The sequence below is a fragment of the Dendropsophus ebraccatus genome, chromosome 8 (genome assembly GCF_027789765.1).
Source record: "Dendropsophus ebraccatus isolate aDenEbr1 chromosome 8, aDenEbr1.pat, whole genome shotgun sequence".
In the NCBI taxonomy this organism is placed as follows: Eukaryota; Metazoa; Chordata; class Amphibia; order Anura; family Hylidae; genus Dendropsophus; species Dendropsophus ebraccatus.
In genome coordinates, this window is record NC_091461.1 from 95,982,205 (window position 1) to 96,002,125 (window position 19,921).

At 43.6% G+C, this 19,921-nt stretch overlaps 1 protein-coding gene across 1 annotated transcript in view; it reads right to left on the minus strand.

The window, feature by feature from the left end:
* LAMC1 (laminin subunit gamma 1) overlaps positions 1 to 19,921 on the minus strand; it is an 88,188-nt gene that overhangs the window by 29,340 nt on the left and 38,927 nt on the right. The window contains exons 2-4 of the mRNA XM_069981141.1: positions 3,361 to 3,665; positions 1,928 to 2,058; positions 563 to 729 (exon numbers count right to left, since the gene is read on the minus strand). Coding sequence (XP_069837242.1) covers positions 563 to 729; positions 1,928 to 2,058; positions 3,361 to 3,665 — 603 coding nt within the window. The remainder of the gene's footprint in view (positions 1 to 562; positions 730 to 1,927; positions 2,059 to 3,360; positions 3,666 to 19,921) is intronic.

A 19,921-nucleotide genomic window follows, 5' to 3' on the forward strand; every position in this document is an offset into this window, starting at 1 on the left:
TCGAACCTGTGGCCCTCCAGTTGTTGTAAAACTACAGTTCCCATCACGCCTGGACAGCCGAAGTCAAAGCGTTGGTTTTTCAGGCACCATGGGAACTGTAGTTTTGCAAAAAGCTGGAGGGCCGCAGGTTGGACACCATTGAATTATTGAGTATATAGGGTAAATCTGACTTTCCTGATGGTAAATGTTAGGGTGTCGAGGAGGATTGAGCAGTTGGCAGAACAATTAGGCTGCCACTAGGTGTCTGGCAGCAGCCCTAATTGTTTAGAACCCATGTACACTCTGCCGAGCTGAGTGCATGTGTATGGGGGTTGGGAGCAATTGATATCTAATGGTATGTTTACACAGACAGATTTATCTGACAGATTTTTTAAGCCAAAGCCAGGAATGGATTTGAAAAGAGGAGAAATCTCAGACTTTCCTTTATGACCTGCTCACTGTTTATAGTCTGTTCCTGGCTTTGGCTTCAAAGATCTGTCAGATAAATCTCTCTGTGTAAACGCACCATAAGGGGTATGCTCCTCTTGAGGCAAGCAATGAAAAACACATGCAAGTTACTCACGCAAACACTCATTGGCACTGTCCGAAGTTGCTCTCCTCCAGGGACGGTCATTGAAGAAGGGTAAACATTTTTCGCAGTCCGCGCCGAATGTGTTATGCTTGCAGTTACAGACCAGCTTATTGTCCTCGTTGCGCTCACATTCGCTGGCATGTCCGTTACACTTGCACCTGAAAACGAGAGAGGGATTCTGGATGACACGAATAAATGATACTCAGAGGAGCTGGAAAGGAACTACACCCTACAAATCTTGGCTTGTTCACCATTGTCCTAACACCAACAACAAGGATTTGTTCTCATGATTTACTATCCAGAAGATGGTTGCGTAATCTGGGAACGAAGCTGGAAGAAAGGCAGGAACATTGCACATATGTCAAGAGAAGGATTTTGGTTTTCATTAAGAAAATAATAAAATATTGTAGATCTTTAAGAGTTATTTCCATGATAAGAAAATCAAGGTCCTTTTATACTGTAAGGATAGCCCTGAGTTGAGACACCACGGCCTGTAAATAGAATGACTACACATTCCAAGGTCAAGTGTGGGATGACCACCCACTACATACAAGCCCCTAACATTCAGGGTCAGCCATCATACCGACATATCTGTTGGAGTCAAATAAGACTATTAGAAACAATAAAGGTCCCTATAAACTTTTATCGGGTTCAACCGTCGCTCGCAGTGGATTTGGCTGATCCCTTTGTTCAGAAAGAGATAAACGGCAGGCGAGAGCTCTCTAACCCCTCCCCATAGAAAACACAGGAAGGCTCGGTCGTGTTAAACGTTCCTGTGTATAAGGAGGACAGGCAGGAGATATAACTGATGGCTGGATGATGGTTTGTCCGTCAGTTATTGAAGGTGTATGGGGACCTTTACTTCTCTGAACCCTGCACTGCGTCATTCCTCCAGAAAATGTGCATTCCCCTCCCTTGAGAAACAGATGAACGAGTCAAGGCAGAGTTTGAGAACAGGTAGTCAAAAATTGTCGCTTTATGACACAGACGTGCCTTGGTCGGTTGGGGTCTGGGTGTGCAACCTCTCACCAAATCACTAGGTAGAGCAAAGGGCACTCGGCTGAGCACTTCTTTCCCCATTTTGTTGCGGGAGCCGACAATGAGATGGTACAAACACCAAGCTGATGAGTGAAGGGCCTAGACGTGCGCTTCTCTCGGATCTAACTTGTGATCAGTGGAGGTCTGGAGGCATGTCGATGTGACACATCAAGAATTATGTAAAGTGACAGCAACTCTTAAAAATTCTTCACCTTCACCGGTAAACTTCACTATTACTGTAAGTAACCCAAAGACAAATGTTTCTGCAGAAAATAAAATGTAGATTGAGAAGCAAAGATCCACTGAACTGAAACTCACCTGCCTCCTACTGCAAAGTCAGAGATGGCATAGTAATAAGACCTCAGCACCTTCGGGTCGCTAAACACCTCATCTCCAAATGTATTGAGCCTGTTCAGAGTCACACGGATGTCTGTGGCCGTCACCCAATCCTGCAAGGCAGAGAGGTTACCGGAAGTGATGATTAGTAATAATGTGCCCAGGCCTTAGTAAAATATCTATACCAAAAATATACAGATCATTGAGAATTTCAATCATTTGCTCTAACCAGATCCTATTTGTGGATCAAAGGCCTTTTATGTGTGCTGCTTTACTCTAAGTACTGTATGTTCACACTCAGCAAAACAGGCAGAATTCCGTGATGGAGCCCCCCGCCTCTGCTCCTGCCGCTCTCCGCTCAAAGGTTTGACACGCCAATTCTTTGAGCGGAGAGCGACCAAAGTGGACGTGCGCAAGCCCTCCCATTGAGACACTGAGGTAGGTGGAATCCGCTGCAGAATTCACCATGGAATTCAGCCTGTGTGAATGGGTCTTGAGTCTCCTGCTTCCACATACCCGCAGAGAGGCACACACTGATATACATGGACAGCTCAAGTAACTGGCAAATGGCTTACATGGCAGAAAAAAAACTTGGGAATAACCTTTCTTTTTTCACTTTCTATACTTCAGATATGTTTTTTGGGATTTCAAACCTTTTCACACATATTCCTGCATGAAAAAACCTCAAGTGAACACGGCCTTACAATGGATTGTGAATGGAGTGAATTAATCACTCATTCTGGACTTACAACTACTATTTCAGAAAACTTTTGACAGGTTGCAGGTTTTGATCAGTGAGGTCCGGGTGCCGAGCCGCCACTGATAGCTAAAACAAATGAGGAGAAGCCCTCGGCTGAGGACACTTTCTCCCTGCCAAAGGACACAGATTCTAGCCAATGTCTATGGGCCTGTCTTGAGTGTCCGCTCACCTGACTATTTTTCCCCTTGTTCTTTTAGCGACCATAGGGGTCTCAGCACCAGGACCCTCATTAGTCAAAACGTTTGACAGATTTCTAAGAGATGTCAAAAGTTTTTTGGAAATGACAGGGATACTTTAAATGATACATTCACTTTTGTAACAAATTTCTGCATATCTGCATATGAGCTGTATACACAAAGTGACAGATTTTTATATATTTTTTTTAATTTAAGTGCACTATGGAGCTACATAATAACTGGTCTAAAGGCCCTGGGCTAAGCCAGTCAAAGGAAACCTTGGATTTACATAGTGGCCACACAGACAATCTGTGCATAACATGGAAAGTCCATGCCTGCCATAGTGAGAGCCCATAGTTAGATCAATATCTCTGGGGTGTACAGACACCTTTACAATGGTTGGGTAGGGAGTGAGGATACCAAATGCAAAACCAAAACCAGTATGTATATGCAGTGTAAATGCATCTTAGCTCAAGTACCTGCAGGACGGGGCTGTTGTCAAAGTTGTACGCACTAGGTCTGCCCTCAAGGGTAGAGAAGGCAACATTGCCGCCTGTCAATGGTGAGATGTCACTGAACTCATCGGTGCACAGAGCCTGCTGTTCATCTTCTCCGGTACGGATGAAACCTCGGTTAAGTTTGTGGTACGTATTCTCACAGGAGCCACTGTAATACTGGTAAGGGATCCACGGACCATCTTCATGTGTCCGCTTATAAAGGACAAAACTCTCTGGGCGGCTGGTATGGAACTTTAAACGTACATACGTAATGTCAAAGGCTTTCCCTGTAAGAGAAAGAGAACAAAAAAAACATTAAGAAAATTGTCAGATACAAAAAAAATTAAAAAAATTCCAGCAACGCACGTGTCACATCCATTATAATTCAGCACATGACATATCAAAAAGTTTTATAACCTCCTTGCTACCAAAGGCAAAGCATTGTGGGTAATGTAGGATGTGTACGACAGACGCACACTTCCCTGCTCATTAGAACACAAGTTGGGGGAATGAGTAAAGGAAGAAGAATGCTTATGAAAGACACATGAAATAAAAGAAGCGAGGGGAACAAATGAAAGATGAGAGATACAGACAGAATGTCAGCGAGAAACGCCGCCACCCCCCCACGCAATTATTTCACAGAACATCTGGAACAACTGTCCGGCACGAAGGTTCCCAGGGTGAGGAGCACAGCTGCAAACCAGCTGCTTCATTGTTAGCTTATGGGAGGCACATCCATAGCGCACAGCCAGCCATTCACACTGCGCCATCATCACGGGTACAGCCAAATGAGATGCTACGTCTGTGCCCCAACTATACACTGGAAAGTGGCGATGCCCAATATGGTACCAATTTGTCTTCATGATGTGTTCCAAGAAGATCGGAAGGGATGTGCCATGTACTTTTACTACCTCCACGAGTGACTGAGCGCAACTCTTTAAAGAGGAACCTCATCTATGGCTGTATTTATATCAGGCATGGGGAACCTTCGGCCTCTCCAGCTGTTGCAAAACTACAATTCCCATCATGCCTGGACAGCCAAGCTTAAGCATTGGTGGCATTGGTGTTGAAACAACTGCCGCAGATATGGAGAAGCAGCAGCGGGTCCCGGCGGTAAGAGCAGTGCTCTGATCTACAGTAAGGGCCAGTTCACACAGAGTAAATTTGGCGGAATCCTGCCTGCCTCAGTGTCAAACAGAGACTCTACGAGAGGGCTTGCGTGCCTCTGGCCCTAAGAGGAAACAGTCATGGATTCCATCCGCTACACTTTTTAAGGCAGAGACCAATCAGATTCCAGCTTTCATTTCTAATAAGGCCTCTGAACAATGAAAGCTGGGATCTGATTGGTTGCCAAGAGCAACTGCTCCCCGGCACAAGGTTTAATACATCTCTCAAGTCTGTGGATTCCCTCAAAAAGTTATATATACATTCACAAAGACACCAACAAATGTATACCATATACAGTTTTCCAGAGAATTGGAGCAATTAAAAAGCAGCAATACAACAAATGTCAGGCCTAGATTTCCCCACTGAAGTGAATGTAGAAAATCTACAGCATATCCCCAAAAAGCTGCTGCCAGACACCTAGACCAAATGGATCAGGCATGTTGGGTAGATGATTTTCTAGGAAAGCTGGGTGATACACTACATGGCGGCCATTACACTTCCTTAGCTTGTAGACTCCCTATCACTTGAGTTAGGCAGCACTTTTTGGGGGTGTTAAAGTATTTTTATAAGGTCCCTTGGCCTTGGTGGACACCCCCCCCCCCCCTCTGCGGCTGGACCCACGCTCCCCGTAGGTATAGGCCAGCACCTCCCCGAACCTCGGACAGACACAGATGGCCACAGGAAACACGCTCTCCGCTCCAGGATGTGTATGATATCTAAACAAAATTCCATACACTCCAGTGAGCCGAGGGGGAGAGAAGGAATGAAACAGGTGCTGAAACCGGCAGAAAGGCTGAGAAAGGCGCAGGAATGGGAGACTGACTGTGGGAAAATCTATACCGCTCCTCACAGGGGAACAAAATGAATTAAGGTCTGTCCTCCTCCTTCATTCCTCTACCATCCTGGAAACAAAGTTCTTCACCCCTGAATTTGCTGAGCCAGCACCGGCACGGATTGTAGTATTCTCAGATTTAGGCCTCACAAAAACACACGTGTTCGCATTACGTCTTGTGTTGCCAAGAGCAACAAACAAACGGGCTTCCTTCTACATGTGGCACCATATGACTGGCTGAGCTCACCTCCAAGGAACCTTAGAGAAAACAGCACTTTATACAGCTCTACTATCATATGGGCATGGGCAGACAAACAACCGCTCAGAGTCCATTTAATTCTACAACTCATCGGGGACACATGCCGTATTGCAATGCATATGCCCCCTTCAGACCTTTGAGCTTTTTTATAATATAAAATTATAACACAAATGTGGTGGGGGTTACCAACATATGATAAAAAGGTTGTCCCCCAATTAACACTCAACCCTTGTCCACCAGAGAAGTAAGGGTACAATGGTGGGAGTTTGACCACCGAGAACGGGGGTCCCAAGTCTCCAGTTAAACTGGAGTGGAGGTCTGTGTGTGCTGTTGCCCTATCCATAGTCTATAGCATTTGTGACCATTCTGACGGGAGATTCAAGACTCTCATATTTAAGGTCCCCACCCCGGTGCATAGGGTGTTAATAGTGGGAAAACTCCATTAACCCAGTTTTTCAGTGGAGATGTGTGCTGTATCACATTACTGCCTTCAGGCCTTGTTAACACTCATATGACTGAATAAGGTCGGAAAAAGAAGCCCTAAATAAATCACACCTAAAGGGTTATTCCAGAATTAGAAAAACAGCCGATTTCCAACAAAAACAGCGCAGAACCTGACTACAAGTTGTCACTTCATAGATTTTGTATGGTATTTCAGCTTGGTCCCATAGATCAGTGGTGGCAATTGATTTCCTATTAAGATTCACAGCATACTACGCTTCTATGTAACCCCAACATACATGGCACGCCATTTACGCTCAACCAGCCACATTAACTCCAATAGCTACTATCTATCTCTGCCATATTAACGCAACAAGTCTCCCGGGAGCATTTAGGCCGCCTGACTGCACAGTAACACCACAGGAATCATCAATGGCTTCCATGCATGTCTGGTCTATGAGGAAGGACTGCGGAGATAACCTACAATTACATCCCTATCACCAAATGCAGTAAGATAGAAGAGCAGATTGGTGGTGTCAGACATGGTGGTAGGCAGAGGACAGTACATAATCCAGCAGGGATCTCAGAGGAGAGATAGCAGGAGCAGTCCCTTTCTGCTGGCTGTCTCGTGTAGACATAGCTAGCACCTCATCAGGAGACACTTGTCTCAGAGCGTGCTATTTGCAGAATCTGACAGCAGCCGGCTCCTCACATCTACGTCATGGCCCTTGCACCCTAAAGCCGGCTATTTTCTGATGCTCGCCGCGATCCTGCGGTCATATCACAGGCTGGAGAGAAGTGCATCTGCGACATAAGTCCTAAACACCATAATCCATACGTCTAAACAGTGAAATATTATGTCTGCATGTGTGTTTACTGACCAGGCTCAATCCTTCCTTCCTTCCTATACCACAAGTATTCACACTACGGTCAAGTGACAGACGATATACTTAGCAAGTACTTCCCATAGACCTTCACGCAAGCTTATGGGTCCTTTTTCTTGCAAAATTTATGTTTGCCGACCCCCAAAATTGTCACCCTCTCATTTAGAGGTTCAGAAGTCAGACTCACAATATGCACAAAAAAAAACTACACATCCCAGCAACACAACTTCACTGCACATGCACAGTAATGAAATGTGCTATTACCCAGCAGAATACGAATGAATGGACAACTTTGTGTTACCAGTTACTCACTCTGACACCATTAGCACCATTGGACAGTGTCAGATGGTGTAGGAGCACGCCCCTTTGACTAGGGAAGAATGGTAACACCCAGTTGTCAATTTATAATGATTTAGGAAGAAAAAGGAAAGGAACAATGCAGAGTTCAGTACCCACTGTTTCTATGTAAGAAAATGAATGCTCAATAGTTTTGTGCTGCTAGACGACCCCTTTAAAGTGTCACCATCACCATAAAAACTTTTGACATGTCAAAAATTTTGATCAGTCCAGGTCTGAGCGTTGAGACTAGTACTGATCGCGAGATCGTGCTGGAAGATGATTAGTTATTACCTCTATACAATTTTTTTTTTTAGGCTAAATAATGGCCGTTATTTTAAAAACGACAGACGAAAAAGGTTAATCATGATCATTAATGCAATTTTTTTTTTAAATGCATTTTGTTTTGTCTAAAAAAAGATGTTGCGTGAACATAGCCTTATAGTAATTTCAGCTTTGGCAATTCATAGGTGCGGTGCAGGAAAAGATCACAGACATTGCTGCCTCAGAACTAACATCTTGATCCTTTTACCCACCCACATCCAGCAACCTGCACTGCATGGGAAAGCAATCCATCAGCTGAAGAGGATCAAACGGCTGTCAAGCGGTTCTGGTGGAAGCTGCGGATCACAGGATGACGGCCACTGTCCTGTGTAACGTCTGACGGTACAAAGTGTTCTTTTTGTCCTCTGAGTGTTTGACCGAGGGCAGAACAGTCACGTATTTTATGTTCTTATATAATAGGAATTTAAAACTGGCTTATTAAGTGCTTATTGATGACTTAAAGGGACCCTGTTCTGGTAAACAGGCCGTCTGACCTCCCAGTACTTCACTTCTTTCGGCGGATAGCGGAATACGTCGGCCCATAGAATGGTGTCTATGGAGCCGGTGGAAAGGCGCGCGGACATGTCTGCGGAATCCGCAGACATTATCCGCGAGAATTCCTCAGTATGAACCCACCCTTATAGAGCGGGGAGGTGCTGAATTAAGTGATAGATCGGTTTTATGTAAAAAGATTCAATAGAAATTGTAACTTAAGGCCAATTACACAGCCCGATCAGCAATGTAAATGAGCACCGATCTGCTAGATCAGTGCTGGCTTAATGAGCCTATTACACGACTCGACTATCGTCCTATGGAACTGCAGAGCCGACCTTTAAAGTGACAGTCCGCTCAGCCAATTACTGGTCGCTGCGCTAACTTGTCTTTCCATGTAATAGGGCCCTTACCGACAAAAATCTCTGCTCATTCTGGTCCTGGGGGTGAGGGGGTCCTCCTAGTGATTGACAGCTATGTCTGTATAGGCATTATATACTGCCAAGTCTTTCAATCATACACCACTGCCCATTGGACTATATATCCATAGTGACGCACTACTATTCTACTACCACCCATGGGGGGGGGGAAAAAAGATGATCTACGGTACATAGATTTGTAATTTACTTCTATTTAAAAGTCTCAAGCCTTCCAGTACTAATCAGCTGCTGTATGTCCCACAGGAAGTGGTCTTTTCTTTCCAGTCTGACACCAGTCTGGCTCTCGGCTGCCACCTCTATCAATGATAAAAACTGTACAACGCGGGAAAGGTTTTCTATGGGAATTTGCTGCTGCTGCTGCTCTGGATAGTTCCTGTCACAGATAGAGGGGGCAGCAGAGAGCACTGTGCCACTTCCTGCAGGACATAAAGCAGCTCGTAAGTACTGGAATACAGGAGATTTTTTAAATAGAAGTATATTACAAATCTATATTACTTTCTGACACCAGTTAATTTGAAAGAAAAAAAAAAGTTGAAGCTCCCCTTTAAGTCTATTCATCTCTCTGTACTATATAGTAGTACTAACAAGGACTAGTAGGGGAGCCACCACTGACATCAATGTATGATGATCTCTCATACCAGGAACAGAATTTATTAGTTTGTTGGAATAAAATATTACATTTTCCCAATAATATATAATTTTTTGATGACAACCCCTTTAAGCATATGTAACCCGATCTATCTACAAAAAAATACTGCTCGGCTCAGTACTTAAATATACACTTATTCTATGTTTTCTTGGTAAGAACACACACAAAAGAATAAAGCTTGGCTTTCATCTCCAAGCATAACACATGTCGCACAGGGATCTGAAGGGTCTTATGTCTATAAGGTTCTATGTCATCTTTGTCCTCAAAGGCATTTTTCCCAGCAGTCTGTGGTTTTCTAGCTATACATGGTGTGGGGTAAGGCTGGGTCCACATTTCTTTCTGCTTGGTCACAGGAATAGAAAACCGTAAAAAATGACAGCAGTGCCGGATCAGTCACCATTCAGACACCAACCGTTCTCATTGGCCGTAATAAGGGGTCTGTAGGGTTTGGGTAGTGTTGATCACACAACCAGTAATCACCCACGTAGCTCCCGGCTCAAGCACATTATAGCTGTGCGCAGGAGCTGAGCATTTAGTGCCAAGAACATAAAACTTGGAAAGGCTTTCCCGATCTCCCAGGACCGAATCTCTCCAGTCCTTGGCAATAAATATATGGCTCCTACACAAGCCATGTGCATAAGCATTTAGGCCTAAATCTACAAAAGTTGAAAATCCATCACTTCCTATGAGTAAGCCGTAACAAAGGTAAAACACGTCGGAAGAACACTGTTTATGACTGGGAGAAACCCTATTATTAGTGCAAGGATAATAGAAAATGTTATATTTCCAGCATAAGGCAGCTGTTTCCTTGTCCCTGGGAGACAAGACACCGTCAGTCTCTATTCAGTGCTGTTCCGATGTTACTTTAAATGGAATGAATTCCTCTAAGCTGGCTCAGTGGGCGATGAACAAGAACTGCTGACCATTTCAGCCTGAAATCCCTTACATATATTTCCCTCCTTGAGGCTATGTTTTTTCCTCTTTAGTAATGTTAGTTGCCGCAGAGGGACACAATATAGAGACCGGACACTTCCGGGTATTTGGAATTGTTTAAAGTAAGAAAAGAAAAAAAAAAAAAAAAAAAAAAGGGGCAAAAAAAAAAAAAAAGATGAAATTTGGTGCCAAAATCTTAAGCAAAACAGCCGTAATCTCCGAAAACAAACAATGAAGGGAATGATAGAGGAAGAATTTAGGGTAAGTGCTTTTTTATGTGCTGAAAATTCCATTGTAACTTATAAGACATCAGCTCCTAAATAGTCAGAACATTATTGGATTAACCCTATCTGTTCTGGAGGTTATCTAGAATTACATGAAAATCATGAGATGGCTAATTCCGCTAAATCCAACCTGAAGGGTGTCCGTGCCCTATGGGGGTATCTGGAACTCCGGATGGCGCTGGATACGCATCAGGAAACAGTCCGGAATCCTGGATGCACTGCTTGGCAGCCAAGGAGCACATACAGTTAAATGTGGCTTTGTGTTTCATGGAGCCGGGAGCAATCGGCTCTTGACCTTTCACTTTTCTGACCGGAGGCAGAGGCGAACCCCGCCTAAAAATGGCAAATTTTGGTGCATTGTATGCTTGCTTCTATGTCAATACCAACATAACCAACATGTAACCTACATGATGTTCATGACCTACTGCAGTAGTTGGTGAGGTTGTAAAAAGACAGCTCAATCCCCTTGGTATATGACCAGATAGTGCTGAGTAAAGTCTCAGAGATCATTAGAAGTAGTCATATTAAAAGAAAAAAAAAAGGGTGATGGATGCCCTGGCCTTAGGCCAGTGTTCACACATGCAGTAGTGCAATGAATATGCAATGTAAATGCATCACTTCATTGCAATAATCATTTAATTGCGTTGACACAATGACACTCTAACATGTGTGGACATACCCTCAAACTGGCCATGCATATTAAAGTCAGCTAAAGCAGACAACCTTGGTTGGGATCAGCCAATCATCTAATGTGACCGGAGGCTCCATACTCTCCCTGCAAAAAAACTGTTGGGAATAAACTGTTGTATGTTTCAGGTACATAGGGCCCTATTACACGGGACGATCATCGTGCGGAAAATCGTTAAATCGTTCGAATGTTAACGATAATCGTTCTGTGTAAACGAAAAATCGTTCGTATGTCGTTGATCGTTAATTTAGATCTAAACCTAAAATTATTGTTAATCGTTCGCTGTCATTCCATGTTTGTTCGCTCAAGTTCCGCATTTTTTCACTAATCGTTCAGTGTAATTGCACATTGTCCATTGTTTTCTGGGATCAGAAGGAATAAACGATCGTTGTAACAATCGCAATAACGATCATAGTAACGATCGTAACTAACGATTATCGTTCTGTGTAATATAGTAAACGATTTCAGGTTAACGATAAACAATCTCGCTTGCAATCGTTTATCTATGTATAGGGGAAAGGGGGAGATTTGGGAGAGATAATCACTTGCAATGTTTACTGAGCTGATGGTTATCTAAGAAGAAATGGGAAACTCCAAAAGTGAGTTCCCAATAGACACAAACCGTTTGGCATGGATAAACATTTATGTGCTCCCTATGATGGGGGGACGGGTCCGTTCACACTACAGAATCACCACCAAAAATTTTGTGTGGAACCCCACCCGTGGAATTGGCGCAGAATCCTGCCTGCTATGTGTTTTAATGGAAGACCTTGTACGCCTCCACTTAAAGATTTGACGTACGGAATTTCGGCGCAGATTCCGTAGTGTGGAGAGACCCTAAGGCATTGTCCAGACGACAGTGAACAATAGGGGCGGACTTTTAAAAAAAAATCCATCACGCCTGACCCTTCTACATTAGTTGTCAGTGGACTACTATACACCTAGAGACAGGCTATGGTGTATAGGCACCTTAATCTCAGGATAAGAGACAAGCAGCTTATCGGTAGGGATCGGGAATCTGTGACCTCCACAATGGACAATGGAGATAAAATTGTCCCTTGAATTAATGTAGCCCTCAATCCATTCATCTACTACAGAGCTTAGCAATGTCTTCAGAAGCCCCACAGAGAACACATGAAGCGCTGGCCGCCACGTCATTTATTCAGGAGACAACGGACCTCCGTTCTCTGGACTGGTGGGGGTCCGAGTGGCTGAAACCCCAGCCATTAGCTTGCTATCTCCTATTATCTGGATAAAGGGAAACTCCAAATGTTGGGGGGAATTATTGGGAATGTCTCTGGCACAATTCATGTGGATGGGGTTTTCAAGTTGGTAAGAGTCCCAATAAGTGTACGATCCTCACACGCGGACATAAAGCTGCTTGGAGCTTGTCCCATATGTGTTTGCACCAGTGCACTTGGCATTTGCACGTATAATCTGACAAATTGAACATTCTGAGCTAAAAATGCAGACGGAGATCAGACACGATTAAACCTGTGGGATAAAACAGGCTGAGGGGTTTTTCGGTGAATTTTGATGCCTTTTCCACAGACGAGAAATCCTAGACTTCCTACACAAGTCCGAACAAGCCCTGTGTGTTGTTATCTTAAGATAGCAACACTATAAAAAAAAAAAATATATAAGAATAATTTTAAAAGCGCATATGTATTTTTTCCATAGGAACATTCAGGTTTTTATCATCAAATATATCTCCAGGTACTTGCCTGGTCATCTGAACCACAGAAGAGCTTCATACAGAACAAAGATATCCTGGGCTGTACGACAATCATTAAGAATCCATGGCGTTACACAGATGTTCCATTTATCACCCGCATAGGAAGTTATGACTTACTCTTGAAGGTCAGGACGTCCCGGTGGAGAAGGAGACCACAGTATTTCAAATAATGGTAAACTGTGATTTGTTTTTCGATATATCCCAATGGGGACATTATTTATGTGTCCACATGCTGCGGCCTCTGAACCCATGAGAAGCCGGGTGTTTTTATGGAGCATATAAACTTTACAGGACTCTTTTATATGTGTGCAGGAGTTTACAAGTTTAGCACATAAAGGTCTTATGGAAAATATGTTTCATCTTGTAGTGACCGAGTGAACTTTAGTTTTCAGATAAGATTTCACCTTCCTTAGTGCCTGCCTTCTACATTAGGCCATAGCGGTGATCTGTGACTACAGGGAGTCTGGGACACGCCTCCTGTCTCATCATTGGTTCAGGCTGCCGCTCTCTCCCACCCCCGCAGCTCTCCCTTCTCCAATTGGCTGCTTTGTATAAAAGACCAGCCCTACAATAAGGGGGAGCACCCTAAAGTAGTTTTGTACGACATCATACACCATCTGATGACCCACCATATTTTTTCTACCTAGTTATATTTTATTTGTATCATGAAAAAAAAAAAAAAAACCACAAATTGAATAAAGATAACTAATAGTCAATTCAAGGGTTGGGCGAATATTCCGTCACATAATTGGCCGTCTCTCATGATTCGACGGGGGTCGACGTTGGGAAATAAGTTAAGAGAAGATTATAGTTAATGGACCATTTAACTAATCACACCTGGGGCTACTGGAGCTCAACTTTAGTACAGTTCCCACCAAAAGTGCTAGACATAGAGGTGATTCATTAACTAGATTATACACACTAACATCGCAGGCCATAGACTGCACAATATATACATATGTTTAACACAGAACTCTATGAGAATTACAAGAGGGAGAAAGAAATGCCGTCCAGAGGGTTAAAAAGTCAGCTGGACTCATAGCTCACGTGTGATTCTGATATTTTGCTGCCCATGGGGAGAACATAAGCAGCATATTCTTACCTTTCTGTACTCCCCCATTGTTCTCCTACATCATCTTCGGGTCCCAGACAGACTCATCTGAGGGCGACAGCCCACTAAGCCAATTACTAACCCAAAGATGCCATAGGAGAAGACTAGAGGAATGGGGAATAGGTTGTTTGTTATGTTATCCTCATGGCCAGCAGATCGTCCGGGCAGCCCATAGCATATAGCAGCGGTTTACTGCCGCCGTTCCTGTTCCGCGAAGCGACAGCAGCAGATCGCTGCTATATGAGTCGTTTGTTTTTCAATATGTTGAAAAACAAACGACTGCAACGATCAGCCGACATGAACGATGTCGGCTGATCGTTGCCTTCTATTCCACGGGATGATTATCGGCCTTAATGGTCGATATCGGCCGAATACGTCCGATAATCGTTCCTTGGAATAGGGCCTTAAGGCTACAGTCTGGATGTTTAATTTTTCCCTGAATAGTCAGGTGGGTGTGACCACCATTTCAAAAAGGCCTAAAAAACTTTAGGCCTGGGGTACGGGACCGACTCACCCCCTGAGCCTTATCCACTTTTCCGCACTAAAGACCCTATTACACGAAACAATTATCGTCGGTTACGGCTGATAATCGTCCCGTGTAAGGGTCCATTTACACAGAAAGATTATCTGACAGATTATCTGCCAAAGATTTGAAGTCAAAGTCAAGAACGGATTTGAAAAGAGGAGAAATCTCAGGCTTTCCTTTATGACCTGATCTTGGTTTATAGTCTGTTTCTGGCTTTGGCTTCAAATCTTTGGCAGATAATCTGTCAAATAATCTTTCTGTGTAATGGTGCGTTTACACAGGCAGATTTATCTGACAGGTTTTTGAAGCCAAAGGCAGGAACAGACCATAAACACGGAACGGGTCATAAAGGAAAGACTGAGATCTTTCTTTTCAAATCCATTCCTGGCTTTGGCTTCCAAAATCTGTAAAATAAATCTGCCTGTGTAAACGCACCATAAATGGACGCTAATAGAAGGTCATGATTAGCCGACATGAACAATGTTGTTTGTCTTTTAACACGTTGAAAGACAATTGACTGTGTTAGCAGCAATCTGCTGCCATCACCCCGTGGAACAGGAGCGGTGGCAGCAGTTTGCCGCTCCCCTGCACTTACCTGCTCCCTGCCGCTACGTGAAATAGCAGTGGCAGCGAGGGGGAACGAGGAGCAAACCTATCGCTAACATCGCTCGTTTGCTCCTCTCTGTCGCCACGTGTAATAGCGGTTTTAGTCTCCCCCTGGCCCTGATTTATACCCCTTTTGGAAATCAGATTCAGATTAATCGTGAATAAGTGCAGAAAGTTAACAAACAGTATCTGGACGTTGTCCTCAATAGTACTTTATATATAGGGATGAATGTGAGGCTGAAGGTGTGAGGGTCAGGCACAGAGGGGTGTAGGTCAGGCTTACAGTGGTTTCAACCAAGCATCCACACCCCTTGTTTAAATAAAATTCACACCCAACTGGGAATACAAAATATATAAGAGGTTTTTTTTTTTTATTGACCACTGGTCTTGTAAGACAGTACATTTACTCAAACTGTGGTCAAACAAGTGTATGCACTAAATCTCCTAAACGGTGAATCAAGTCCCATTCAAACCTGACCCACCTATTCCCATGGCCACACGTAAGACGCAGCTGCGGTTACTAAGACATCTATATCCTTAATACTACTAGGAACTGGATGACCTCAAAATTGTGGAGCATTTACACACACACAAAAAAACAACAACATAAAAACATGCAGTTATAGTAACCAGACAGAAGAAGCTAATTTTGCCAACAAATCCCATACACATTAACTCTGACATGGCAGAGACAGCATACAGTACTGTATGCTTTAAAGGGGTAATTGCAAGATTAAGGCTGGGTTCACACTGCGTTTTTGCAATTCGTTTTTCTTTAAAAAAAAAACGGATGAAAAAAAGACGGATGCGCGTGTGCATCAGTTTTGATCCGTTTTTCCATTGACTTCCATTGTAAAAAAAAAAAAAAAAACACGGAGAAAAACGGATCAGTTTTTTTTTTTTTTTACAGACGCAAAAACGTAGCTGACACTACTTTTGAGTCCGTTAAAAAAAAACGATCCGTTTTGATCCGCGTTTTTTTACAATGGATGCACACAAATGCATCTGTTTTTTCCATCCGTTTTTTTTTGCAAAAAAAACAGATTGCAAAAACGGATTGCAAAAACGCAGTGTGAACCTAGCCTAATATGTATCACAAATAAGTATAGATGATTTGAAGTCTGACCAGTAGAACCTTTATCCCTCAGAAAACAGGGGTCCCAAAAGGGTCCTTGTTCCCTGGGGTGAAGAGAGTAGCAGTCAAGCATTCACTTGCTATGGCAGTGAGGAAGACAGCTGACTGCCATATTTTGCTGTCACTGTGCCAGACTAGTCATACGTCAGATCCCAATTACACTTATAGGACCCCGTTAACTTATATGGGGGAGGGTCTGGTGCCATAAGAGATTCTGTCCTCTTGACAGCTGCACCCGGCCTCATTCGTGCAGTTAGATCTTATGTTACTGCCAATGGCTACATGGACATATAGCCGGAGCTGGTTTGCCCACAGGGCATGCTGACGTCACGTGTTTGGGTAGGTAATGTACACATCCATCCAACAAGATACACAAATACTAATTGCCAAAGTACATAATAAAATATACAACAGCCCAACAAGTGATCGGGAAGGATTCTGCAGTGTAGACTTTGAAGTTGAATGTACTAACAATGATCTTTTAGCAAGTATTCATGAAATAATTCCCTCCCGGCCACAAACAGACGGCCCCGGCCCTAATTATACTCATTGTTGACTAATCAAACAGAGGGCTAATGAAAGCCCGGACTGCCCCACCGAGGAGCCAGTCATAGTGATCCATCACCCGCCACCCCTAACCCTGAGAAAACCAAAGGGATGCAAATGAAAGAGGAGCTCTGTGGACACAGCTGGTTTTGTAAGTAGAGAGAAGAGATGTGTGACCCTCACGTCGCCACAGCACTACATGAATACCGATGAATCAGGCTAACGTACAAAGACCCTCAGATACCCCACAACATGCCTGACAGTATACATAATAATGCACCACCTTACCTGGAACAGACTGTCACCTGTTTAACACCCACTCATTCACAAATTAAAAGGATTACTACTCTAATTAAAGGTTAAAAAAAAAAAAAAAAATCTTCTTTCTCCTAAAAACAGTGCCACCCCTGTCCTCAGGTTGTGTGCAGTATAACAAATCAACTCCATTTACTTCATTGGAACTGAATTGCAATACCAAGCATAAACTAGCGACAACTGGGGGGGGGGGGGGGGGGGCTGAGATCCAAGCTTGGACAAAAAAAAAAAAAGTGTAAAATAATCCTCTAAGCATCAGTCTGTGGCAATATCTAACGGTCACCATTACATAACCGAAGAGGTAGATTGTAAGGGAATACTGTAACGCCAGGAATTTCCCAACAAAAACTTTTTCCTCCAAATAAAGAATCTACTTTTTAAAATCTCGATGTTACAATACGCCAATATCTTCGTTCAAAAACAGAAAATTCCAGAGAAAAGGTAAGTGTATAAACAGTCGGTAGACCGGAACGTTTTACAACAGGCTTGCTGAACGCTTCGTACAGAAGAAAGCCAGTCACTCTCCACTCGCACACCAGTTTACATTGCTATCTCAGGAATGCCGCGAATATTGCAGGTTATATATTTTAATAACTTTTTTTTTGTGCACTATATCTGCTCCCCATAAACATGACTGTTCAGATGAGAAGACAGGTTGCTTTAATAAGAGGGGTGGGATAAGAGGTGGGCGTAGAACTATGGATATGGTTTATCACCCCCAGTAACAAATAATCCAAAAAGTGTTTCAATTTAAATTGTTTAATGTCCGGGTAATCACTTGATCGTCCGCGCAGCCCATAGCAGATAGCAGCAGTCTGCTGCCACCGCTCCGATTCCACTTAGTGACGACAGCAGATCGCGGCTATATTAGCCATTTGTCTTTCAACATGTTTAAAGACAAACTGCAGCAACGATCAGCCGACATCGTTCATGTCGGCTGATCGTTGCCTTCTATTAAACAAGACGATTATCGGTCGTAACAGCCGTTGAATCATTTCTCGTAATAGGGCCTTAATACACTTTATAACCACGGCTAATCCCACCCCAAATGGCAGGTGTGGCTGACTAGAGTAAAAGATATATGAGGACCCTAAAGGGGTTTTCCAGCGTTAGAAAAACATGGCCACTTTCTTCCAGAGACAGCAAGACCCTTGTTTCCAGTTCAGGTGTGGTTTTGCAGAGGTTGCAGAGTTGCAAAACCTACACCCAAAATGGAGAAAAGGGATGGCCTACTACAGTGGGCCCCGTTCACTTTAATGGTCCACACAGACAGCTTGTCACTGTGTTCGGGCCACTAGCATATTTAGGGCCACTCAATAGAATGGTCTGCTGTGTTACCGAGTCCTTCTAAATAAAAAGGTATGTGCGGGAACTGCGGTGCACCATGATATACACTGGCATTCCATCATACCTGGCATGTCCTACATTCGCGCAGTGTGACCTACACCAATAAAAAGATGAAGGAGAAGACAATTGCGATCTTGTAAGAAGTGACCAGTTGGCAATGATATGATACATGCGAAGAACAATGGAAAAAAGTCACCTCCAGGGCATGGATGGAGCCATGTACCTCAGCAGAAGCAAGAAACCCAACACACTAGGTTACAGGACACACAAAGAGGTCTTCATAGTTTGGTTCCTTAAATAATGGATGTAAAGAGGACCCTTTAGAAGGACAAGGTATCAAAGGCATCTTTGTACGTACAAACCCTATAAGTGTGGAGTAGTCGCCAAGTTCATCAGGAGGGCTTTTTGTTTGGCAGGAAACTGCACAGGAAACCCATTAAAAACTTAAACCATCTGACCGCAGACTAAGCTAACATCTTGTGTGCAGCTGCAGGACCCCAAGAGGTGGGGAACAATTACACAACACGCAGAAAAGGCGCACAGCACCATCGTGTCACTGTCAGCAGCGAGACCTGCCCCACATGTGGTACATTCTCCTACACTCCATACACCATGGACAAAAGCCAAGAAAACTAACACAAAGCAAAAGAAGAACAACAAAATGGTAAAAGGCGGTCATTAGGATGGATTCCCCTAAAGAATTACGGAGTTTTACTTTTTTCCTTAATTAAAACACATTACAAAAGTCAAAAAACATAAGCATACATACCTAATAACTGTCGACCACGTCCTCTTCTCCTAGCCCATTTTATGTCGGTGTCATCATTGCCGGGAGCTGGTCTGCTCTTCCTCCTCTTCAGCATCTTCCTGTAGAACTGAATGGGAGAGAAAAGTCTACTGGTGCACTTGCGCACCGGTAGCCTTTTTATTGGTTGGAACGCATCACATGGCTTCTAGCTTGCTCAGCCCTGATTGGATGAGCAAGCTGGAAGTCGTGTGATGCAATCCAGCCAATGAAAAGGCTGCTGATGTGCATGCTTTCTCTCTCCCATTTATTTTACTGGAACCCAGACGTGAGGAAGAACCGAAAACGCAGACAGGAGCCACAGCCAGGAAGGAAATTCAAGTGGCAGCCGTCTCCGGAGGAATGTATGTTTGTCAGTATTTTTTTGGAACGTCAGTGTGGTCCTTTAAAATTTAGGCACCATGATACTATATTATGGACGAAACTGAGCACAGAGTGGCCTTTTCAATGGAAGGGCAGCAGTAAAGCAGCACACGGCAATGACTCTTCCACACTGTTGCTTTTGAACATGGTAGAAAATGAAGCAGTTCTTACGCAAAGAGTTATCTTCTAGTAAATCGAATATTTTGGAGATTTACATTTTGTTTGGCCGCACTCATTTACGAAGGTGGCAGCTGTGGAAAGGTCAGAAATGTCCTCTGGTCAAGAAGCAAACATATGCAAGTTGGCCTGGGGTCCCAAACCATCT